Genomic DNA, 26,539 nt, shown 5'->3' with positions numbered 1-26,539 from the left:
CTAATAAGTCCTGCTGTAACTTTCTAAAAGGACCATGCTAAGCTGAAATAGTTGGTACCTCTCCTCCTCTTCCTTTTACTGGCCTTTTTCATTTCTGTAGTACTTGTCGAGAGAAGCACTTAATGTGCAAATACTTGTTATGAATTACTATAGGGTTGTTAGTGGGTAACATTGTTCTTCAAGACTTTTTTTTCTTCAAAGACACAGATCTGAAATATTTTCTCCTCTCTTTCCTTTTTGTTCCCACGGAAAAAGAAGTACAAATAAAAACAAATTTTATGTGCTGCAGAAGTATAAGTTTAAGGAAAAAACAAAGACACCTATTAATTTTCATAAAGCCCAAAATACCATTCTGGATATCTAAATCAAACTGTAAAGTGATATTAATACATCTAGTACTTACCAAAATAAGTCCCGAGATTAATGAGGATGTGCCTGTCAGGGCAACGTAGAACTTGGGGGTTAATGTGTTCAAAAACATACTCACTGAAAAAGAAAAGAGATGAAACCATGAGTACAAGAGCAGGAAATGTTCTCCACATGCTTTGCCACTTCAGGTAAGTTATTACCTTAACTCTGATAAAAAAGATAATAAAACAATATCCTGTTCCATCTGCCTACCATGCAATAGAGCAGAGCATTAGACTGCCACATGCAAGATTTTGTTTTCACGACAGAGTCAATCACAAGGCATTGGAAAACAGTTGCATACAAGTTTGGGACTTCGCTATTCCAGTCACTGCCCCACTGACTCAGAGTTTAGGATTCCCCATGGTATATGGGAAGACATTTTATTATATGCCTCTGCTACTCCAATGACCTATCTGGCTTTCTGTTAATAATGGGTGAAAATCATGACAGCTGTCCAGATTATCGGAAATGCAGGGCAGAAGCGAAGTCAGATAACCTGCAAGAAATGGCAATTTCATCTGTATGGACTTCTGGAAACCCAAAGGGCTTTTCTAGTCATATTCAGTCTTGGAAGCTGGTGAGAAAATCAACAGGTATACATGCTCAGACCCCACAGAAAATTCCTATGGCCTTAAGAGAATAAAATGTTTTTCTAGGTTTTGGATCACTCTACTGAAGCTACTAGATAGAGAACTGGAGTTCTTCCACTAAATTCTAGATGTTTAAAGAAAACTCTCACTTCCCATCACTTCCATCTTCCATAAGAAAATATTCCATATTGAACTACATGAAGGGTGAGAATATCTTCTGTAAAAAACCCCTACTGGTCTCATCCTTAACCAGTGCCAAAGTACTTCTCATACAATGTATACACATATATCCATATCTGTATATGTATCTGCATCCAGGAATGAAGAGGGAACTGACAACTGTTAGTAGGGAAATTTAAAAGGCTGGCAGCAGACTACCAAACAGGCATTAAAAAATGTTGATAAAAGACATGGGTATGTACGTGGGAGACCCATAGTTCATTCTGTTCCATTTAGAAATGACACTTACAGAAATTAAATAATATGGAACCAAAAAATGATGAGAAGACAACAAGAGCAGAATACAAATCATCAAACATATGAGTAATTTTCCATGACCAGTAAACCAGAAAATTATTTTCCAGAAATGCATCACTAAAAGAGATTGAAGCCCTGCAATTCAGCTGCTTTGTTTGGGTTTTGTTTCCTTATTTTCTATGGTTTCTTTCCTTGAAAAAGCCATAAAGTGTTAAAATGGAACTGTCCTTTTCTACTTCACTGGAGTGACATTAAGCACCAAGCTGATATAGAAAAGTAATCTGCGGCTTTTAATTATATCATACATTTTCTTTCACAAATTAGTTGGATGTCAGATTCTCAGCTAATGTAAATCAGCATAACATCCTCAATGTTGCTGTGTGCAACACAGCTACCCTGGCTCAATCCTTTTCCTTCCCATCCCCCCTCTCTTCCTCCCTCCCTTCCTCCCTCCCTCCCTTCCTTCATTCATTCCTTCCTTGTCTAATACAAGCTGACTTTGAAATACTGGTCTGCTTTCTCCAGCCCCACCACCTGCTAAGAAGGAAGAGGAATGGAGAGCCTGAAATAGCTTTGGCTTCTACCAACTACCATGAGTCCTTTAGAAGAAACATTCCTCATTCTGGAATGCAAACATAAGCCAGAGACATACTCAGACTATGTCACTGGGGAAATTTCAGACTGCCAGTAAAATTACTTCCTCTGCTTAGGTCAGGATATTCCTGAGAGAGAATATGCTGTGATGGGATATAGATGCCCATGTCCTGCCTTTTAGCACAGTGCTGCTGTGGTGCCAATAATAACATGAAAAGCCAGGCAGCAGGAGACTTTACAGAGGAGCTTTCTCTTCCACTCCTATCATAACTTCACAGCTTATGGAATACTGGAATTCTTCTTATTAAACTGGAAAAATTTTCCCACTGCCCTGGAGGTAATTTGATTTCCAAAGTTGTGAGCCATCTAAGTCATCTGTGAAGATTCTACATGAGCATATCCACTGAACAAGGATATAATCTATTTGCTTTAAATATTATTACTGACTGCCATCCATAAAATTTCACTTTGGGAAGTACATCCCCATTTAGAAGAGCCCTCTCAACAAATTAGCTCTATGGAGCTCATCAGTGGTGTAGAATGAATGAGGCTCATAGGAAATGCTGTTAGCTTTTCACCTCTTTTTTACAAGCAATGTATATTGATTTATAGACAAACCCTCAGATGTGTATGGAGATTGGATTTTATTTATCTGCCATTTCCACCAGTGTTACTGCTTCCTTCTTTCCCTGCACATATACTGGTGCTCCTTTATCCTCTTTACTATAGGCTGCTGCAATTCTTCACTTTTGCAGCTTAGTCACAGGGACTTGCAAGGTGAATAGATATGATGCTGGATGCTTTTAGATTGTATGAGCCAGACTCCCAGCTAACTGGAATAACTCAGTAGATTTGATACAGGTGCATTCAACTACCAGAGCTGTTTATCTGTACTGTATCTCTCTAATCCTTTTGCCATTCTTTTCCCCTCTCATTAAATATAAGAATCTTCTATTTCATTGTGAAAAATATTACCTTTGGCCAATTATTAACTACCCTCCCAGTTCCTTTGTCTCCATGTTATTAACAAAAGCAAACACTTTCTAATAAGAAACATATCTCCAAAACAGTAAAACTAAGCATCTGTGGTCAGACTATTTTTATTCTGAAGTCAATGAGAATTCAATCATTGTTTCAGTGGAAACTACATAAAAGTCTAGTTCTCATACTAATTAATCCCAAACGTAAAAATCAATACACTTTTGAGTTATGTGATATATATATCATTATCCAAAAGAGAGTATTTCTTTACAGTCAGCATTTTGACACTGGATAAATTGCTATCATATTCCATGTCTCCATTCTGTAGTAGAAACAGGGTTCCTGCAGTGTGTTGCAGTAAACTAGAGCCATTAGATAATGCTACTTGTCCATCTGCCTAAATTTGGATAGCAGTATTTTTCTTCTTTATTTCCATTTTATGAAGTAGCAGGATTAAGGAGCAGAGAGAGATTTCTGAGAGAGCTGAAGACAACAGCAGATGACTGCATAGTAAAGAAGCCAAGTAGAATCACCAGCGAAAGGTTGACAAGCCAAGCATGTCAACTTATAAGAGCCTCCCAAATACCCACCCCTCTCTTTCTTCCCCTCTCTTTCTTGCTTTCATTTTAGACATACTTGAGTCATCCAGAATAAGGCACTATTTACATTTCCAAAAGTGCCTAAGTTACCCTGGTAAATCATTCCATCTTATTGTATAATATCTAGAGAAGGACTGTTATTTCATTGTTAACTGTGCATACTCACAAAGACAAATTTACGTGGCAGACAAGCTAAAAAAGCACGCAAGTCATATCTAATATTCCTAGCTGAGACTAATAAAAAGAGGTGATTGAAGTGTTCTTGAAAGCTGATGCCATTTCATTCCTGTTATGTATGTTATTCATTGCCAATGCTTGTGATTCATTCTGAACATGGGAATAAACGAAAGAGGAAAATCCAGGTATTTTTCAAGTAACAAAATCCTTGAATCACATAAAATGTATCACTCAAGGTGATAAAACACTAAGTTGCTTTATAAATTTCTTCAAGGTCTTGAGGCACACAGATTTCAAGCTTGTGAGGAACTATACAGGAGAGAAATACTTGGGTTAAACTGCTCAAAGAATCATCTGCTGTATCAGTTAATTACATTACAAAGTCACTAGGGGAGGGAGCACTGCAAACTACCTACTACTCCCACATGTAGGTCTACTAAAAATGACAGTCTCATTACCTACTTCTGAATGTGAGGCCATATAAGTGCACAGTGAGGTGCAAATAAAAATTTAACAGCAATGTTACATAAATCATATACACAAACAGATCAAGCAAAAACAGGACTGCATAATTTATGGCACTTCTAAGAGGAAAAGTATCCTGAACAGAATGTTATCTCAAAATACCGGCAAAATTATACATATATCAATCATTTTGTATAAATAAATACATATAAATATATAAATAAATAATATATAAATTAAATTATAAACATAAATAAAAAGATGCATTGCAGACCCAGAATTAAAGATCAAACATGAACAATTCAAATAAACTGAAATAAACGTGAAGGCACAGCTCTTTTTGTGCCAATATCTTTGTGCCAAAGTGAAACAAGGTTTCTGGGTACAGTAGTTACTTTTATAAGAACAAATTACCATTAAAACTTAAAAAAGCTTACAGTCACAAAGCCTTTCTAATGCATTTCCAGTCCTTAAGTTATCATGACTATAATATCTGTGTCACTAAGAAATTCCGCTGCACTTTCTTCTCCACCCTCCATAGTATTTGCTTGATATGCAGAACGATGCAAATTCTTTTAGCACCAGTGCCAAGAGCCCCAAATCCTTTAGACAGGCAACAAGCTAAGAAACCTCTCGTTGGAGACCTTTGACACAGCAATTCAATTTCTTTTCACTGCAACCATCCATTCAAGCTGCTGTTCAAACATGGTACAGAAGATATGGCAATGATTGGCTTATTTCGCAGGAGCCTCAGCTTGGATTAATGAAGCTCCCCAGTTCAAAGTTGTTGCAGCAATGAAGAACTCTTCTACCAAAGTGTCAGCAAAGAGTGCAAAATACAGTTCAATAAACTTCTTTTAATAAATGTATAGACTTTCCCTCTGAGTAAAAAGCGCTGCATACTCTTGACTTTAATAGAACTGTTTGTACGTAACCTTTCTGAACTCTCAACTCCTCCCTTGTAAGAGTGTCAACAATATACTACTAGGAAAACAGACTAGGGTCAGGCTGAATTATGCATTATATACTATAATGGTCTCCAGCTCAATATAAATACAAACCCTACTACATTTAAAGCTAGCATAGAGTATTGCTCAAAAAAAACAAAACAAATTTTACCAATTACCACGTTTTCCTGGGGAAGCTACCAAGATTTTTTTTAACTTCTTCAGACTTCTTAAAGAAATTCCCAAAGAAGAAGTAAGTTCAAAATAGTTGCAGAGAGATTTTCCATTTCACTTGTTGCAGATGCTATGCAGCTTCTTTCTGTAAGGTCTTTTGTCTAGATCTGTATGAAAACTTGAAAAAATTTCTCACTTGTAAACAAGCCCATGGCCATTCAGGCAGAAACAGCTGCTGTCTTGTGCTGTGCACAAGGAAATCCAGATGCTCACTCACTCTCTTCAACTACTAGTCCTGTCCTAAAGGCATGAGGCTGAATGAGGGTCACATTCAGATACCTGGAGCCTGTCCTAATGGCCAGCAGCCTGTTGCTCTCAGTGACTGCTGGATCAGAGCCCAGGTGAGAGAACAGGGTGATGTGCCAGAACCTACCTGTTACTTCAGATATTAATTAATTCTGATTAACTACACAGTTGCACATAATCAAAGTTCTGCCCTTATAAATATCTTCAATTAGTAAAATAAAACTCTCTGAACTGCAGACCACCACACTCTCTCCTCCATGTTGCCACACCTTAAATGCAGGTTTTCTCTTTCAACAGAATAACACAATAAAACGGGAGAATGAGTAGGGATAGTCTGATCTGAAGAAAAACAGTATGATGGGAGAGGCTTTCAGCCACAAAGCACAGCCTAAAGAGAAGAAAGAACTCAAGGTAGTAAATATAGTACCAGTTCCATGTCAAAAACTTTTAACTTACTTATAACTGAAAAATAAAGAAGTTTGAAGATGACAGTGATAACATTCTCTCCACTTTTTGACCCAGGGTCCCACAGTGTTCCAGCAGAGGAAATGGAAACAAATCTTACCAAATTCAGTCCATCTTTTCCCAAACAATCCTGCCTGAGGATTGCAAACAAATTCAATTTAATCATTCTCCCCAATATGCCAATGCACTAAATAGCTGAAGGCCAAAGTGACACAATGATCTGTGCTGGCCTGCTTTTCAACACCAAGTCTATATTCATGTTATGATATCCAAACGTTACTGGATCCATCAAAACTCTGGCTCAGTCCTAGCAGGAAATAGTCTGTGAAGGTTCTGGGGCTTTTGGAATTTAGATGAATATACTGTGTCCTTCAGAGTGCATGAACCATTCAGCCTGTTAGATCTTTAGATTGCTGAGAACAGTATACAGGGAAACGTAACTGATAAGAGACAAGAACCATCACAGAGATGAGGGCAGAAGGGCATACAGGTGCATCAAGGAAACCAGATCTGTAAGAAACAAACACTTAAGACCCTGTTGTGACTTGGAGGAGTAAAAAGAAAAGAAAAACAGCCTAGAGACAGACTACTAAAATACAGAGATGAGTTAAAAGAAAATTAAAAAATGCAACGGCAATAAAATTTAACACATGTAGAAAGACAATAGAGACAAGAACAGCAAAAGTAGAAAAGACACAAGAAATGACACATGCAGCATGAATGTAAATAATGTCTATTTTTACTTCAGCAAAAGATGGTTTGCATTTCAGAAGTACCTTTTCACTGGGAGAAATAAGACTGCCAACACTAACAGCTTTGGTCATTTAGGAAGAGATACTGTTCCCAAGCTATTCCTTGGTATCAAATACACATCCCAAAGCCTTCTCTCACAAACTGAAGCCCTTAACAAAAGATGCTACTAAAGACTGCCATTCCCAGCTATATTTTCCCAGAATGTCCTGCTAAGGTTAACTGCTACACTGTGCCTCAGGAACAGACAGGCTGGACATACAGGCAGAGGACACATTATATCCACCCCAAGAAAAACATTCTGTCTTGGGAATTTAAATACTAAAAATTTAAATACTAAAAATACCAACTTAGTATAGCTAGACTCAAGCACAGTATTTTGCTATTCCATTTGTCTGAGATTATGAACTCCGTACCTTGTGGATTTGGGGAGCGTAAAAGTATGGCCAAAAATGATGAAATTTCCCCAATGCAAGCAGCTATTATAATGCAAATTTGCTGTCACATAGTTGCCCCTTCCAAGGGACAGGGCATTTGCGCTTGCTTTCATAATGCAGTGGTGACATGAGTTAATTACACAGCTCCTGTTAATTGCAGAGCACCCTGCAGGAACACCAAGATTTGCTAGTATGTTGGCAGCAAAAAGCCTGTTTAAACCCTGCTCTCCCCCCACCAAAAACCCCTCAAAACAACAAAAACCCCACAGCATTTCCATTTGAAGAAAAAAGGGAAAAAGCACTGCCTGGGCCCTTACAGCCTTTAGTTATCAGGGACTGAACTACAGTGCATTTCTTTATGACCATCACAGCATTCCTAATGCTAAAAGCAGACTCATGGTATTAATAATAATTAATATTAATGGAAAGGAGGGACTGGGCCAAATAAGAACGAGGTATGAAGGATGAGCAATATTAATACTTGGATTTTTAGAGATGTGAATGTGTAAAATCATGTTGTTGCTTGGTTGTCAGTCAAATTGTCTTGCAATAGTTTCAAGCTCAATTCTTCTAAAATCAGGTTGCTTGCAAATTGATTCGAAACGCTGTTATTATACATGTCTCCCCTGCAGATTTTAAAGTTTCAGGAATCATACGAGTCCTTGCCTTAATTTTTATCTCAGTGTTGCACTGCATGGGGAAGTGCTCTCAGATTTGTGATGGGGGATTTCCTTCACTCTGAAACACTAGATGTCTTTGTAGGCAGAACCAGTCCAGATACTGGAATCTTCATGGTTAGCTTGTGTTTTCCTTTAATCACACACACTACCAGCATGTGTGTGTATGACCTGTTTCTCTAACACCAAAGCAAAGGAAATCCTGATGCGATCCAACAGCCAAATGAGGACGCATTATGGTCTCTCAGGCAGAGTACTACCATGCACAGACATTTTCTACCTTCTCTTACATAAACACATGTAAGAAAGAAGGAGTACAGTTCTTATATAGTTTATCAGTTAGATGCTTTTAAGACTTCTAGGTCTTCAATTTAAGGCCCACAGCAATTGGGCTCTACTGAAAATCAACAGTAATGTATTTCATTGAAAAAAACTACCTAAACACTGCAACAAAAGACCCTATTTTCAACTCTGCACTCCAAAGTGTTCAAAGAAATTCCTATTTTAAAATTACTCTTAACTTCAACTAATCATTCATGTAACTGAACTGATAGATCTTTATCCAGTTTGGACAAGCACTGTTTGTGAAGTCAAACCTACCTGTTACTTTAACTGTCGATTATTCCAAGGTATTACACAGGTTTATGTGGTTTAGCCTTTCAAAGCTGTATTAAAACAAAAGCCAATTACTAAACCTCATTATCTGCAGTCATTTAAGGAAATTAAAGGCTTTTGTTCAAAGTACCAGATCAGTATAGCTCTCTCAATAAAAAGGGTACGTATTTCCCTCTTCTTTCCTGCAACATTCAGGGAGGTAACTGCTCCATTAAATCTTTTAGATGTTGGTTCATTAGCTGTCCAAAGAATACCCTAAACTAAAAGTCTGCCACAGTGATTAATTCCAATGCCACAGATAACAAAGGCTAATCTACTCTAGAGAGACAAATCATGCAAAGAGTTTTCACCACAAACTACGGACATTCCACAAAAGAAAAAATATCCCATGGGTTCCCATTATCCAGGAACCTCTCTCAGAGGAACTATTCCCATGCTAAGACAAAAAAAGACACATGAACAAAGCACCTTCGGCTGCCCTGCAGCCTCCTTTATGTGCCTCCTTTTGTTCCAGGCAGGATTTGATAGGAGCGCTAAACCTACACATATGAGCAGTGCTACACTTTCCATCCTTGCTTGTGTGTTGCATTCCCAGACATATAAAGATGAGGAGCACCATGAACTGTGCGTCCAAAAAAATTGTCTCAGCAATGAAAAAAAATCAGAAAATATGGCTGAAATTTGCATATTGACTAAAACTTTATTTTTTCTAGAGAAATATTCTATTCCAGACATTTCTGTCCTAACCTGGATAGCCTGACTCTATACAGTACATCTATTTTGAGAGTTTCTTAAGATGCTGATCTCTTTGCATAGAAAAAATTGCAAGATGCTTTTTGGAATAGAGGTGACTGGAAAACACTTTCATAATTAGAGCCAGCAAACTCATGAAAATTCTCTGGAGATCTAAATAGCTGATATCATTATCCTGCCCTTGAAAACTCATCTGTGCTTCCTACTTACAAAATCAATAGGGTGTTCGTGCCATTTTTCTCCCATGAGAAATTTCTACCTATGATAAATTTCTGTATGAGGCAGGGATTTTTTTTTTCCCTCAATAACTGATGGTCTAGGTAATGTGGCACAAAAAGAAGGAGAAAATTATTTTTCCATCAAGTGTGATTCATTATTGCTATGTATCAAATAATCAACTTTCCCCTTCAAAGTATTCTTAACACTGAGTGACTCACACAGTAATTGTACCAAATGAAAAAGAAGACAAGGCAAGTAGAAAATTTTTATCGCTTTCCCTCCATTTTGGGGTATTTCTAAGAAAGCACAGGAACAGGTTTGACAAGTGTTGTATAATTTCCACTGTCTACCAGCCTCTTGGGATACCCAAAACATAGTAAAATGGAAAAGGCTCTGCAGTAACTGCAGACAGAACTGCAATCTGCATTCCGGACCTAACTGATGAGGAGGCAAACTTCAGGGGATAATTTTGTATAATAAAGATTTTCAGTAGACCGAACTTCAGAGAAAGAATTTCCAACCAAACTCACAGCAAATGACACAGCAGAGGCTGAGGGAGCACCCCTCTCACACAGCCTTGTAAACTTATTGCATGAAGTTAGCCCTGTAAAACATCATCACCTTGTGGCTAGGGTGGTCCTCCTGTCCTCCACTGGCAGTGAGTCTCTCTCCAGGGGGATTTCCTCCAGAAGTCCTGTGTGTCTGCTGGACAAAACCAGACTGTCCATGGTTTTAAAGTTTGCTTTGTTTCATGAGAAGACAAATTACACCACTTAGTCTACCTCATTAACATTAATGATGTTATTTGGTTTAGCCTTTGATGCAATCCCACAAGAAAAGGCATTGTAAGACCCCACTATTTTTCTTACTGAATATTTGATGGTTTTAATTTCAAACATCAACTATGGCTGACTTGGCTGAAAATAACTTGAAGAGCATTCTGTCCAATAGTTACTTATTTAATTTTCCTTTTTCCTGGTTAAATTACTGAATCTTTTCAGTGATGGTTCTCCTCACGCAGGTAGGTGAGACCACAGGAGGAGTGGGGCAGGACTTGCAGACAGGTCTCGGTGAATTGTCATTTTACCTGCTGCAGCAGTCGGGCCGTCCAGAAACACCAAATACATTAACCCCAGCACTCTGTGTTAGCCACTGGCTATTGTCAGTTTTCTTTTCCTCTAAAGCCAAACAGCATAGAGGAAGAAGTGAAAAATGCAGGACTAAATTCGCCAAACGTAGCACCCTTTGTAGATGCAAAGCTCACATGAGAAGTAACACCTGCACAGGACTTAGTGTAACCTGTGTTCTCATTCCTGTTGTTGCCCCACTCATATACTGTATTGGCTGTAACTGGAAAATTCAAAGCTGTGTTTGTAAGCTCCCATGGTTAGATCCAGCTGGGAACCTGTGAAAGTAAATGCTTATTTACCTGTCTGAATTCTCTAGGTGGACACAAAAGAGCTGAAGAGTGCACCCCCACATTTTAGTAAATAAGGGGAATACTGTGCATGTCATACCATATCAAACTGTAGCTGGATTCTAGATGACGTGATGCAGAAAGAAACTTTAAAAAAAAACCCCGAAGTATTTCTCTTTGTGATTAACAGGATATGTCTTGGGTATTTCACTGTTTTTTGCACAATGGCTTGCAAGAAAGATGCTGAGCTAAATGGAGGGCATGCCAGAAGCATGGCCAGTCAGCAGCTCCGCCCTTCCCTTCCACTACATCATGCAGATCTGGGTCTCAAAACAGACAGGTAATGGCTTAAGATCCCCTCTGCAATTCTCCCCCTTGATAGTAACTTGAGTGCCGAGAAGTCAAGTTCCTAAAAAATCAGCCCAAGATGGCTCAAAACAGATGTCTGCAATTAGAAAGTGGTTTTTAAAGTCTGCTCACAGGCATACAGTGAGTCACTGAGGTGAGACGAACCTCAGCAGTTCACCTTCCCCTTCTCTAGGGCTGATAAGACTTGAGCACATGCAGTGATCGTTGCCTCTACTCAGTTCCAAAGACAACAGAATGCTACTTCACCACTGCATCGGGTGACCGGAGAAGGCCGTGCTCCAAAAAACAGCCCATCAAAATGCTGTGGTTTTCTTGCATCTCCTTGTTCCTCTTCTGTTCTCATTAGTGTATCTAGGACTGGTGACTGTGGCTGTGCTAATCCTTAGATGCTGGTGGTTAATGCAGGATAATCACTGTATTGGGATTTTTTCTGCTCTTTAGTTTGACCTACTCAGATCACCCTGGAAAAACTGTCTTTGAAGCTAAAACTTGCCACGTTTTCTCTTGTTGCAGTACCAAAACTTTATGGAATTTTTTCAGGAAGCGGAATGCTAGCAAAAAGATTCAACAGCTGGGGGACCTCACATCTACTCCCAGTTGTCCCTACACCTACGGCCAGGAACCAGCTTCCTGTCTGGCCCTTGACAAAGAGTGAGAGGAAAGTGACCTCCAAGTGTGCGGCACGTGGAGCCAATTCCCCTCTGAACACACATCTGAAGGAGCAACTGCTTCAACAGAAAAATCCAGAAGAAAACTTTGAGAGTGGCAGAATACCAAAATCAATATAGCGATACAATTGAAGTGAGCTCTAGTACAGAAAGCTCAAAGAGGGAATGCAAAATTATTGTAGGAGCTACTTAACTTAATGCTTTTCAAAATGCCACTTGGCTCAGAAACAGAGAGATTCGGAACCTGGTAAGTGTGTTTAAGCACTTGGAATTGTAGCACTTAAATGACCAACAAAACCCTTATTGCTCATTATTCAAAGCACGAAATACCACCGAGAGAAGGGCAGCTGACTTTCTGGCTAGAAGTGCCCATTAGAGAGGCGCACTTAGGGATATATAATACCAAAGCAACACAGAATTTGTAATAGAGCTTGGCTTCTGCTCCCAGCTTCATGGCTGGCTTGTCTCCGAGTTTTTTCAATGCAGTGCTCTGGGGCTTGGGCTCCCTGCTTATGCTTTGCGAAGAGAGCTAAGTAACCTTTTGTGCACAGAAGCAGTAGAGATCTTTGAACTAATTTCTGGCCCTCCTGCTGGACTCTTCACTTACATGTAGCACCTTCCTAAAGCCTGGCAAAGTGAATTGCTCTGGACTTCTCCAAGGACTCTTTCTGGTAGTGTCACCCTCAGAACCAAGAGGCATTACAGAAGATAGCTGATTGTATCCAAAGGAAGGTATTTCATCTAGCGCTTTCCAGCAGACCTGATCTAGATCCAGTCTGTCCAAGGACAGAGCAATAGTCTACACCACAGTGGTCTGTGAAGCAGACTTGAGTATTCTCAATATATATAAAGGGGTTGGAAAATGAAAGAGAGTGTGAGAGGGTAGGTAATTAGAACAAGTAACAAATACAGCTTTGCAGACTAAAAAAGCTGATTTTTAGCAGAAAACGTGAAGACCAAAAATAACCTACTGTGTTAGGTTTGGGTTTCCCTGTATTTGGCTACCATCTCTCTCTTTTCTTTTTTACTTTTTAGAAAGAAAAATAGCTCCCCAATGGAGGTTTCTCTGAGCTCCAGCAACATTGGCACTACTACGGAATGGCTCCCTTCAATAGTGCTCTCTCATATTAATCCCTCACATGGTGAAGAGCTGCCACTGAGCGGGAGGATCTCAAACTTTGAAAAGAGGAAACATCAGTTAGAGAAGTTAAGGAAAACCACCTGGGCTTGTTAAGGCATTGCTGCCTGAAGGAAACAGCACAATGCCCAAATATGTGCAAGAGCTTGACAGCAAAGCCAAACCCACAGTTGATACTGGTAGCAGAAGTCAAACGTAGGAAATACCAGCAGGTCTGAGAGATGGTATGAAGAGATGTTAACATCACGTAGCTGTCTTAAAAAATGTATTTGTCTTATATGCAGTGGGGCAAGATTTGTTTACTTCTTCATGAGTCCATCAATAAAGAAATATTAACCATTTTCCAGAAGCATTCACAATTTTCTCAGTGAAGTATAACACTAAAAAAACAACTTTAATGTTTTTCAAAGCTGATATTTTTCTCCCATTAACAAGTTATTTGTCCTGAGGACATTTAATTTTTAGATCAAATAAATAAATCCAGGATTTTTTTTACACGGGAGTTATGAGCATGGCTTTGTGGGAAAAATGCACATCTTGAAACAGAAATGTTATAACAGGCTTTTAGACTTCTCCAAAATGGTGGTTTCCTTTTGCTGAGAAGTGAGACTCCTGAGGAAATTACTCCAGGTTCATTGCTCATGAAGTACACTCATAATTTGGATAATTAACTAAATGGCACAGAATCATCATCTTTTCCCTAAAACTGTTTTTTTTTTTCCTGTAGGAGTTTTCCCAATTTAATTTAATACTGTCAGTTTTCCCTAGTTAAATTAATACTGCCAAATAGGTAAACCCCTCAGAGTTTACTTAGTCTCAAACTAGAGCTGGGCAGACAACTTGCAGTATTCTTACTCTTACTTGTTTTCAAAAACGAGGAAACATTTTCAATTCTATGCTTGATTGCTCCTATGAGGTAAAGTAAAAAAAAAGGCAAGAGGACATTGTTCAGAAAACCAAAGTTGTCTTTGCCCCATCTGCCAGTTGCACTGCCATCAGTGCTCTCTGGCTGTGAGCAAATGCTGACTATCAATATACATCAGGACAACTGACGTGCCACAAAATGCCACTGACGTTTTTCCCATACTGAAGTTTTGGGAAATGCTGGCAAATTAGGCAACCTGAGCATCACTGAGACAAAAATACAAGTAAACATGTAGCACAGAAATTCAAAGGAATAATTAAAGCAAACCCTTCTGAGTTTCAGCATGCTGCCTGGGTGTTTGAAAACAAGCCCCAAGGAATAGTTACAGAGAGGCCTCTTCACTGAAGTGGCCAAGGATGTTCTCAAGGGCTGGAGAACCTCCCTGCATGCACAGGACATAGGTACCAAGCAGCACATCTTGCCTTTGGCTGGCCTGCAAAGGGAAAACAGATTTGTCTGGATTCTCTACTGACAGTCATGAAACATATAATTTTCTTTCTGTGTAGACCACTATTGCTTTCTCTGTTTTGCTCTGAGAAGACAGAAATTTTTTCGCCACAGTTATATTCCCTTTCTTGGAAATGTTTATCACCAAGAGCCCTGCACAGAGTTGACAGGGAAACCATACAGTTTCTGCTAGCAGATGAGCCCAGTATAATCTTTTGCTTCAGGCCAGCATCAGTGGAACCAAAGTGCTGTCCGTACATCAGATTAGCTGAAGTGGCTACACGGGTCGAAAGGACTGAATTATTTGTTCCTCCATTTCTTCAGGTTGTACCTACAGTTTGTAAGCTGATTTCCCAAGCACACCAGCGTTCAGCTCACAAAGCCATTTTTACTTTCTTTCATGCTGCAATAGTTTTAAAAATCTCTTCTTGCCTTCATTTCTGGGATGTGCATCCACTTGCTGGTCTCCATTGCAGTTCCTTCCTCTTTGACTTTTAAATTATTCATTCTGACTGTCATTTAGCTCAATTTAGTTTAAATTTGCAATGCCATTTGAAAAAAGCAGAGTAGATTTATCCTCCTATCCTATCCTAACCTATCCTATCTCATCTGCATGCATTGGGAATGGTCTCAAAAGGAGAAGGAACTAGAGTGCAAAACTTCTATTTATGTCTTTTCTGCCAGGAATAGATAACAACACCCATTTTGGAAGAGTTCAGCAGTAGTTGCCACTTATACATTGTATGGTAAACAGTGATGGACCAAATGCATAATGAATGCTGATGGGCAAAAACTCTAGTCAAAGTTCCCACTATAATTTTTTAGAAGAATTTTTTCCCCTCAGTAAATCATTTTGCAAAGCTTTCCCTGAAATTAGGTCTTCCTGTAGTTCAGCTGAAAAGGCATGGAAGAGATTACAAGAAAGTGGTTGATGAATGAACATCAACAAACAAAACAAAGATTTGAAGGACAAGGAGGAACGATCAGAAAATACAGCTGCTTTTTTTATTTAAAGAAGAATAAAAAGTTTCTTTAACCTTGAAGGAAAATAACCCTGCTAAAGAAAAGGAAACCATCACTGCCAAGGATTTATTGCAAGAATAAAGCCTGTGATCAATTTCTCTATCACATGGTGGAGTGAAGGCACAGGGACTGGTGGAGGGATGCTGGTTCCTGAGGATAACATGGGGAGGCGTCAGCAGCTGCCCCTTTCACTTTGGGGCAGTGCTGCCTCTGTAGAACTGAACCCTGCTTTGAAGGGGAGCCCCAAAAAGCTGAAATCAGCAATTGAAAAAATTGCCACGTGCTACCTGCCAAATCCAGGTTAGGGACAATGTGGGCCCTTCCTGGACAAAGTCCTTTAGCAAGAGAGATGCCACCCAGGTAGCACAGCTAGCAGGAGGAGCAGTGTAAGGGCATCCAGCCCTGCCTCATAGCAATGGATTACTAACTCCCTGGCCCTGGCCCCTAAATCCCATGGATGTTGAAATCTGAGTTTGCCTTCTGTTTATCTTCACTTTCCTTCACATATTTGAAAATCTACATGCCTTATTTTTTGCTTACTCTTCCCAGATTTTCCAAATGTGTTTTAAATTCTTACAGGTACTGCCATTTCCTGCCCCATTCCAACAGACTCAGCTCCTCCAGTGCACTACCAGGGAATCAGAGAGCCACAGTATTCCTTCTTCCTTTAGAAAGAAGTGAGAAAGAGGTAAAAAACAGTTCAGTGCCAAAGGGCTCAAGGTCTAACTCTGCTCCTTTATCACATGCCGCACAGTATCTTGCCCTGGGCACAGCACCTTTCGTGCGGGGGGGGGGGCTGCCGGGCCGGAGGTGCAGCTGCAGGTAGCAGGTATTCACAGCTCAGGGCAAACCCGACAGCATGGAGAGAGCTCACATCATCAATCACACACACTGCACCTTATGTAACTTCATTTCTGACTCATGGTTAAAGAGTGAAACAGTAGGATTTACTATAACCCACCTAATGCCAAAAGAATACCTGTTAAAACACAAATTAGAAAAGCCAAAATTAATTTCTTGTATTTTTTATTTCTTCCTCCAGCTCTCCTTCCCCTTTCTCCACTTCTCACTTTCATGTGATGCCAAGCCACAGACTCTCCAGGTAGTTTCCAAAAAAACCTATGCTTAAGATGGACTTTAAGGAGAAAATTTTTAGCCCAGGGATCTAGCTTTCCATCTATGATTAACGTACTTGCAGCTCAACAGCTAAGCTTTTGTGCATAGCACCAAGAATTTACCCATAACCATTTAAGCTGAGAAGTTTAATGAGATTTTGGTTGTTTGATTTAGTTCAGCAACTGCTCCAAATCTGTTTGTTCCAGCAGCAAGACCTTCAGGACAGCTCTGCATCCAGGACTACACACAAGTCATTGAGTGAAGTCGCTCAATGGTTTTTAGATTCATGACCTTGGGCAGCATTTTCACATTTCTTTTTCTGAACCACAAAAGACTGGATAATTTACTGTCTTGTTTCAAGGTAAAACGACATAGTTAGCCTAAAGTAAGTCCTTAAAAGGCACTTTTTTCTTCCCAGTGAAAAGGAAGAGGCTGTGTTGAGAACTTCTCATATTAAATGCAGAAGATAAACTATCTTTTTTTCCCCCCAATCTGTTTGCCTTTAACATCTTCTGTACGAAAGTTTTCAGCAAAATGCTTTCTCTATTTTGGACTTTCATACAACAAGAAATTTTAAAAAGTCTTCCAACAAACTAGACTTGTATTATCTGTTTTGACACAGATATTGTTTTCAAATTATAAATTACTGTGAAGTCTATAACAAATAAAAATAGCCATAATTTTGATGAGGATTTTATAAAATGCTAATAAACACCATCTTTTGCACCTGCATCTTTTGTCTCAATGTTCAAAGCACCCAACAAACAGAAATTAAAACTCTTTCTAATCCTGGAAATATAGCCTAATATTATGCCAATTTTCAAACAGACACGATCAGAGGTAAAGGGACAGAGAGGTGCACCCCACAGCTCTGGTTCTCCTTTCATTATGTTCATCCCTGTACTCAGCACTGGTAGGGCCCCTCCATTTAGAAAGGATATTGAGATGCTGGAGCATGTCCAAAGAAGGGCAGTGAGGCTGGTGAAGGGACAGGAACACAAGTCCTAGGAGGGAGGACTGAGGGAGTTGGTGTTGTTTAGCCTGGAGAAAAGGAGGCTCAGGGGAGATCTCATCACTCTCTACAACTACCTGACAGGAGGTTGTAGCCAGGTGGGCATCAGTCTCTTCTCCCAGGCAACCAGCAGTAGGACAAGAGGACAGTCTTAAGCTGTGCCAGGGGAGGTTTAGGTTGGACATTAGGAAGAAGTTCTTTACAGAGAGTGACTGGGCATTGGAATGGGCAGCACCACTGGAGTGGGAGGTAGAGGAGTCACTGGCCCGACCCTGGAGGTGTTTAAGAAAGGACTGGATGGTGTTTAAAAAAGGTGTTTCAGAAACATTTAGGAAAGGTGTTTAGGAAAGGACATGGCACTTAGTGCTATGGTCTAGTAGACAAGGTGGTGTTAGACAAACATTGGACTCTATGATCTCAGAGGTCTTTTCCAATATCGTTGATTCTGTGATTCTGTGATCCTGATGTTCTATTTTTAGATCTCCAGTCTGGTCTGAAGCTACTTTCTAAAGTGGGATTAAGCATAGCTGCTAGATTGCATCATAATAATGGTGCTTTCTTATAGAAAACCAATAGAAGAATAACTTCTGGATATCTATTAAAAGGGGCTTTATTAATGAAGTCGTATGTGCACATTGCAGGGAAATCTGGGACTCCAGGAAATGGTCAGAGCACTCCAGTTGCTGGTGTGGTGGTTTTGGTTTTTTGGTCACATCACTATACAGCATGAAATATTGATGAAAAAACAGCATGCAGGGTATGTCACCTAGATCTGCAGTACATGGACTGGTGCTTTTCCATCAGGAGACAGGACTAAAAGAAGCTATACAAAGAAATTAATAGATCTCAACAGCTCTTGCCAACCAAAATCTTGAGTCTTTGCTCATGCTAAGCACGTTTACAACCCTTTGCAATTTGCCATCATATTTCAATTTTGGTATGTTATTTTGCCCAAATAAAAAGGACAAATCAAGGAAAATCTAAGCAGATTTCAATATCTGAATGGGTGGAATGACATGTGGTAAAGTATTAGTGAAGTAACCATAATCTCTTCCTCAATCTCATTTCTATCTTCAGCCCATCACAATCATAAAAGCTCTGCAGCAACAAAATGGAAGATACCAAAACTGAATGTCCAAAAGAAAGCCTTCATAATTCAGAGGAAAAAGGACCCAGAGTAAGCGAAACAACTTCTGCTCCAGAGAGGCTTGCAAATTGGAAACAGTCAGTTTTTTCCAACTGTAACAATTGGTCCAAGGAGATTTAACCCTTCTGATAAATTTTGCTTAACACCTCAGTGTCCTTTCTATTGTGTATCTCAAACTGCATTGCTAAACAGGGTGCATTAAATTCACATTTATGAAAGGAAAACATATATAGAGAGAAGCACTACTAAACACTGAGTCAGTGTTTGATCTCAGACAGGAATCACATGGGAAACCATCTTCCCACCTTGAAGCCAGGGGAAGTTTTGCAACTGGTGTTAGCAGGAACAGGGTCTCCCCTAGCAATCTGATGCCTCTACCATTTTCCTGGTAGGGTTAACAATTCCAAAAGAGTACAGCCATGTCTCTAATTTTGCCTTCAGAAGGCTGTCACCATAATAGCAGTAAATTATGCACAGCATCATTAAGTGGTTGCAGCAGAATGCACAGTTCTTGGATGATACCTTTTCCCTTGCACATCAGTTATGATTAACAATCATATATATTAAACAGAAGAAAGCATCATCCAGGCCCCATTTCCAGGCAAAAATTATTTTAGAGCACCCAGAAAGATAGGCCTGATAGACAAAACCCATCTAATTCAGAGCTGATTTCATTATTTTGTACATCAGTTCATTTCATTTGGTTTTAATATACTCTGCTTCACAAGAATCTTTACTAATGAAATAGTTGTTAAAGAATAATAATATGCTTGATTGACTACTGCTCTCTCTGTTGCTGCCTTTTCTGGATATCTCTCATGCTGCAGATGCTGGGAACAAGCCAGTCACTGCAGGGATTTTTCCAAAGAACCTTACAGAGATACAAGAACTCCTTTTTTAAACAAAGTCCTCCCAAGCCATCATGAGAAGACCATTCCTCTGGTCCCTTTTGGGCACTCTTTCTTTTCATATAGAATTGTTATGCAATTCAGCTTTCTATCCCAAAGTGCAACCACAGCAGCCTGCTCCCACACACTGCTGGACCAGAACATCAGCCCACAAATGGTCTGAGTTCCTGTGCATACTCATCAGCAGGCTAAGGACCAAGAATGATGAATTGGGTTTTTCCTCCACTATTACAAGAAAGATTCAAGGCATTGCCCCACTCAAATTTGCATATCTTGCTTACCAAGTGTACTACAGTCATTAGCTGTTAGCATTAGCAGTTCTACTAATTCCCATATTTGAATGTTCTTTCATTTAATACTTACTGCAAAAACTGCAATCACATTTCAGGGCTCATTGTCTGAGAAGTCAAATGACATATGAAAATAAGATTAAAGCAATTTTTTAACTCTAAATGTCAAATACACAAGAATCTACTGTGAATGAGACTCTCACTCTTTATCCTCTAGTTAGCTATATTGTCCTTTCTATTCTATTCCTTTTCCTTATAGCTATTGGTTAAACCCTTATGCTCTTGTCACTTACTATACTGAACAGAAGGAAAAGGGTATATCAAAATAAAGTATGCCAGAACTTAAAGTAACTTCTACAAACATAAACCCGGATTATCAGAAGGGCTTTCTTCCAAAAGCCTGAGGTAAATCCTGTTCGCAGTTTGGAATCTGTTATTTGTATTTGATTAGTATAATTCAGAATTATGAATAGTGCCATCTACTAATAATTATTCATCATTACCATTATTACTTTAATCACAGCAAGTACAGCTACCCACTTGGGATCAAAAATACACTTGCATCTTTAAGGGACTTATCAAGGTTTTGCATATGGTTGACACTACTTCAGTCACAAGACAGCCACATAAATAAATACAAATTAAATATAAATCAATATAATTGAACATATATTAAAAAGACATATATTTAAATTTATGCTATATAAATATAATCTGATATGAAAACCCTTGTTTTTTTCCTGGCAGCAGATAGTTCAACTTTTCCCTACGAAGGGAGGAGTCAGAATTACTGTTTAGTCAATACAGGGTTGAGAAAGAAGAATTTATTTTGGATCAAGGGAAATAAATGATGAAGGAATCTAGAAGTGTGATTATATTAATAAGTTACTTAGAAAATTTACAGGGAAGGCAAAGGGAGTTGCTGCACTCAGTGTCTCCCCTTCTCCCAGTGCCAAGAGTAATTATAGACAGCAGCAACATGTTGACAATAAGCTTAAATTAAGGATAGAGGGAAGTGGTGGGAATAGAAATGTAGCGTCATGTATAAAAAAAAAATAACCGGAGAAACACCTGAAAATGCAATGACCTTCTCTCCCCACAGCCAGACCCATGGCAGCACTGTGTATCTGCAGTTAAACAGAGGGTTGCAATGCCTGTAATGGCACAAAGATCACAGAATATCCTGTGAAGCCATAGAAGGAAGGAAACCGGTAGCATTGCTTAATAATCTGCTTATTTTACAGTCAAGTGGATTGCCAAGCAACTAAGCTGTAACAAGCTCCATATTTAGGGGAAGAAATGTTTGTCTTCTGTCTGTCCCTGCTTGCAAATGGCAAGTGGAGGGCATTTCTAGGCCAGATAACTTGAGTACAGCATGTTCCCTGAGCCCCGAGCCTGTGCTGCTGAGCAACCGGTGTTAATCATGGGAACAGTTGACACGCGTGCCTTGACGGAGTCCAAGTTTGTCATCATCACTGTGACTTTCACTCTCTACTGTTCAAAACAAAACACAGAAAAAGCCCCCAAAAAAACTGCAGTTACTCAGGAATCTGAGATTCCCACATTACTTAATATGACTGGATCTGTTTAGGATTCATAAATGACAACCCTTGGTGACTAAAAGAGTTTGATTTCGTTGTCTAAGCATGTGCATCCAAAGCTGTTTGAGATGAACAGGGTAGCTGATACACTGACACAAAGCACACATAGAAGGCCCCCAGGGACCAACAGCTGGCAGCCAGGTGAAATATGCTCCAGGACATCTGAAATGGCTCTAGTTGGCTCATTTAGGCAACTGATCTGAGCCCTAAATGACCCCTTCATATTCTGCATGCTATAGCTGCATCACCCAGCAATGAAAACGGGTTAGTATTACTATCAAAAAGCACCTGTATAAAAGTACAAATACATACAGCATGTACATCTGGAAGCACACCTTACATCACTCACAAAGACTAAAAATGTAACATTCCTTCTGAATACAAGCACATATGGAGGACGTTCACCCAAGAGAATCATCTTGTAAACACAGTGCTCAAGCTTGAAGAAAGATGTGATTCGGGCAAATGGCAGAAGATGCTAAAGGATAACACTTCAAGACTCCAGGTAGTCCAGTCCCTGTCCCAGGGCATCTTGCTGCTGGAGAAGGATAGTGCAGGAACAAAACAAGCCTATCGATCACACACAAAAGTGGGACAAAATGACCCCAGTCTGGGTCACTGACACCTGTAACATTATTTCAAGGATAAATCTAGTTGGTCAACCTCAGCACTACCAGCCCACAGGAGAAGACGCCATTATCTGAGTGCTTATCTCATTAGTGGCTTATCTCATTAGTGGCTTTTCAGGAAGCACCTGACCATCTTTATTCAGAAGACACCTCTTTTACCCTGACTGAGCTATCTGATATCAGTGTTTTCCAGGATCCTGCCTAATGGTGATAAAATAACATTTAAGGTGTCTTGAAAAATTATAAACTAAGTGTACAAGTAGTACTTCAACCTAGACTGATACTACATTAATGCCCAGATAAAATATTACAGAATGAAAAAGAATTCATAAAAACTAATGATTTGAAACAATCAGCCAATTTTGAAATTGACTCTACTTGTAATTCACTGTTTTACTTCAAAAAATAGCATCAAATTAATGATAAAATCACTGTTTTCCTGCAATCTGAAATGATACTAAGAATCACAGTAGAATTCAGCAATGGAAACATCCACTGGCTGATCAGCACTAAAATTTTACTGGAATATGGCTAAAGTGTCTTTGCTTGGGAAATTACTGCATTTAAAGTTGCTGGTTTCAGTTCCAAATGTACTATGTCTCACAGCCTTGACTCAGTTCCTCTCTTTATAGCCCAGCAATAAAACTGACAACACAAACCCCCAAACACAAAACTGTGAACAAACCTTTTCCTGAAGGAGGATGCAATGTAAAAGCTTCTTTATTAAATACAAGCTATACAAAATAAGCACTGTATGCATATGTAAAATGTTTAGAACATTAAATATGAGCATATACATGTGTTCTTATTCTTTTATCCAGTAACTGCCACAAACATAAGCAGAGAATACAAAAATAGGAGCATAAATAACTATATAAAATTCTGCCATTGCTTTAAGCAACTGCTGCTCTGCAAGCACAGCAGCTACCTTCCACTCACCACAGGCACTTGCTGCTAAGCAACTTTTAAATCTTGTTCAAAGCAGATGGAATTAGTGACTGAAATTGGAAGCAGCATTGTGCTGTGCAGAGATGTACTGCAGTGAAAGCACTTCCAGCTGTAAAGCTATAGCTGAAGAACCAGTCTCTTCCTTACCCATTAAAGATGGCTATTGTCAGTCTACTTGGAGACCAGAAAATCCCACTTAGCAGAAAACCTAACTACCTAACAGGACTTGATGAAAAGTCTCCTCTCAAAATTAGGTGCTTAACAAAATAACTCACCAATTTCCTAGAAAATGTCATGAACTATAAATGTATGAACCAGAGTGGTCACAGAATGGAGCCCGAAGATCAGCCAAATGTGTTTGTAGTAGAAAAAATGAGTAACTGGTTTTTGAGATGCACTGTACATCAGATTGAGCCTGATCAGCCAAATCACATGCAGTACTGGGAGTCATTCATGAGCAACAAATAAATAAGTGACAGGTTCAAGACGAAAATATGATAGACTGCTCCAAGCCAAATAACTGAAGGCCATGTCAAAGATAACAATAACTATTTTCTTTAGCTGTCTGTTTGCTTCCCTTCTCCAGGAGGACAGGCTTGAGATCATCTTATTTATCTTTCTGACCATTTCAGGGATTATATGAAAAAATAATAAGTCTTTCAGCTTCAGAACAGATTTATATCCACTTTCAAAATACTCAAAGCCTATTTGTTAATTGAAAATACACATGTACCTTTTGGCTACCTATACTTCGGACGCTTTGACTCATTCATGCCAAAGACCTAGCTAAGCCCTCTCTGTAGCAAAGCATGTTCTTTAAACCTGATCTGTCCACAACAAACCGATAAATGTATTTTTTTAGATTTATTGAATTAATTTAGTGCACTTTTTTATGCTCAAGCAACCTCTCTGGCATGCTATCTGGGCTGTAATAGAAAGGAGATCATTGAGCTTTTTACAGCTGAGAACTGTAAAGACTATATGTCCCAGAAGAATCTGAAACACCAACTCTTGGAAGTGATTGTACAGAACGTGAAACATGGCATGTTCGGTCATTTTCTCCACTGTCATATTTAGAATTCTAAAAAATAGGGAGAAAAATTGAGATAGCTCTTTAGTACATTCGTAATATATATTCTGCAAATAAGAGATTTTTCAGAGTAAAGGGAAAATTATATAGGAGAGTCTCCGTGGGGCCACACTGGCAATGCTGAATGGGTAACTAGGCCTATGCTCAGAAATCTAAGTTCTAAACTACAAGAGAAGGAACCGCAGGAAGCTGTAAGAGATCTCATCAACAAACAGATACTATTTTCTCTGAACTACAAGGTGCTAGATCTAAAGCGAGTAACAGACTGAAAGGGACCTTACAGTAGATGCAGCTAAAAGGAGAGGAGACATCACTAAGGAAGGCATAGATGCATTTGCTGTACTCACTTGTTCATTAGAGAAAGAAAAAGAAAAAAAAATGGAAATGCCTCATTTTCACAGGAGCCGAAAATAGCATGGCTCAAACAAAACAGCATCAGGTGCTTTCTTCTCTCCCCTGCTCCCACCCCATCCTGGTTCTGTTCTTTCCTGCTAAGTATGCTGTTAACTCACATCCATCCCGTTATTAACGCAGCTTCAAATGGCAGGCTGCACTGCCAGGGAACAAGATTACAGCCTGGGTTCCCACCCATTTTGTAACAGCATAGATTACTTCCAGTATTGAAGAGGGAACCATTTGGGAACAAGAGCAAATGCTTGGCTACTTAACTGGTGCTTTCAGTAAAACAGACCACAGTCAGGATTGACAGACGCAGGGAAAATTACAAAAGTAGCCATCAGCTGTCGCTGGAGAAGGAAAATGGAGCTTACCTCCACTCCAAACTTTGAAAGATTTGAAAATAAAGTAGGAGTTGTGTCAACCCCTCCAGCCCTGGATCACCTTGGTCACTGCAGCTTCACCACCCCAGTCCTAGAGACACTGCCCTGTTTTCCCATTCCAAGCAGAAGCAGGGGGCCTGGCTCTATGGACATGATGAACTCCCATTTCCACAGCAGTCAAGAACCAAGTATCATTTAGTATGGGAAATCATCTGTCACCCACCTTCTCATCTAGGTACTGGAATATAGGGATACTGATGTGTTTTAATTTCTAAAATGGTCTCAGTTACTAGAATCACTTAAATGGCATTTCCAGCATTTTCTACCATTTCCACTTTACATTTTAAGGATGTTTCTTAGTTTCTTTATGGGAACAGCAGCATTCTTCAAAGAAGGGTGGGCGGGATTAAGCATTCCACTATCAAACGCACTCGCATCTGTCCCTTCTACTGTTTCTCTCATCCTCCCTCCTCTCTTGCACATATATAGTCCAAACGCATATTTGGCATATGAGATTTTAGCTCTCACACTTTCCAAATCACCCACAGTTCGAGAATGTACTATTCCAAGATCTTCCATGTTGCAGACTTCCCTCTCTCTTCTAGCTTATCACGTCTTCAATTTTCTTGTTGTTCAAGAACGAAGATGATCTGACCTCCTCCTTCAGGTTTTCAACCACTCTTCTTCAGTTTATTTCAGTCTCCCAAGATCAGCTACTTAGCCCATGCTTGATTTTGCAACAGCTTGCAAAATATATGTTGTGCTTGATTATTGTTTTTTGTCAGAATCTCAAGTTTTAAAACCAGCTCAATTTTAGTATTTGGATACAGAACAGAACATAAACAATAAGCTGTTTGGTGTAGAGAAACTTTTATATTACCTTGAACAATGGCTTAAGTGCTGACTATTACAAATAATATCCTCCTAATTTTAAAGTGGCCCTTCTCATCTCATGCTGTCAGAATTGTTGACTCTGCTACTACAAGAGACATGTCTCTTTCAACAAGCAAGTATCTAAGGAAAGCATGGCCGCATCTATGTGTTGGGCAATACTACCCATTTTCTTGGCATCCTCCAAATATGTATTGTTAGCTTTTCAGAAATATCACCAAATGGCCGACTGCACAGCAGCAAGATGAAAGAAAACAAGGTTATTCATTTGTTATGCTTAGAAACCATAGTTCATCTTCAGCAGATGCGAACTTCAAACCCTTTATCAAAGGTCATTCATGCTTGTCAAGAGACTCGAGAACACAGAAAACAAAGGTGATATTTCATTTTGAGTTTCTGAAAACTACAAGGAGTACTATGAAAGACATTAAAACCAAATCCAATAAATCATGATGACATTTTTACATGAATATTACTTTAAAGTCCTTTGACCTGCCTGCACTG

The 26,539-nt window shown here is 39.3% G+C and overlaps 1 protein-coding gene across 3 annotated transcripts in view; it reads right to left on the bottom strand.

Annotated features, from left to right (window-relative positions):
* Window positions 1–26,539, bottom strand: part of ST7 (suppression of tumorigenicity 7) — a 142,833-nt gene that overhangs the window by 64,281 nt on the left and 52,013 nt on the right. For all 3 annotated transcript variants that reach the window (XM_027660608.1, XM_027660624.1, XM_027660615.1), the window contains exon 2: window positions 404–486. In XM_027660608.1, the coding sequence (XP_027516409.1) occupies window positions 404–486 (83 nt within the window). The remainder of the gene's footprint in view (window positions 1–403; window positions 487–26,539) is intronic.

The sequence above is a fragment of the Corapipo altera genome, unplaced genomic scaffold, assembly GCF_003945725.1.
Source record: "Corapipo altera isolate COAL_440 unplaced genomic scaffold, ASM394572v1 1, whole genome shotgun sequence".
Lineage (NCBI taxonomy): Eukaryota > Metazoa > Chordata > Aves > Passeriformes > Pipridae > Corapipo > Corapipo altera.
Note: the sequence above shows the minus strand (reverse complement) of the source record. Positions and strands in the feature narration are given on the sequence as shown.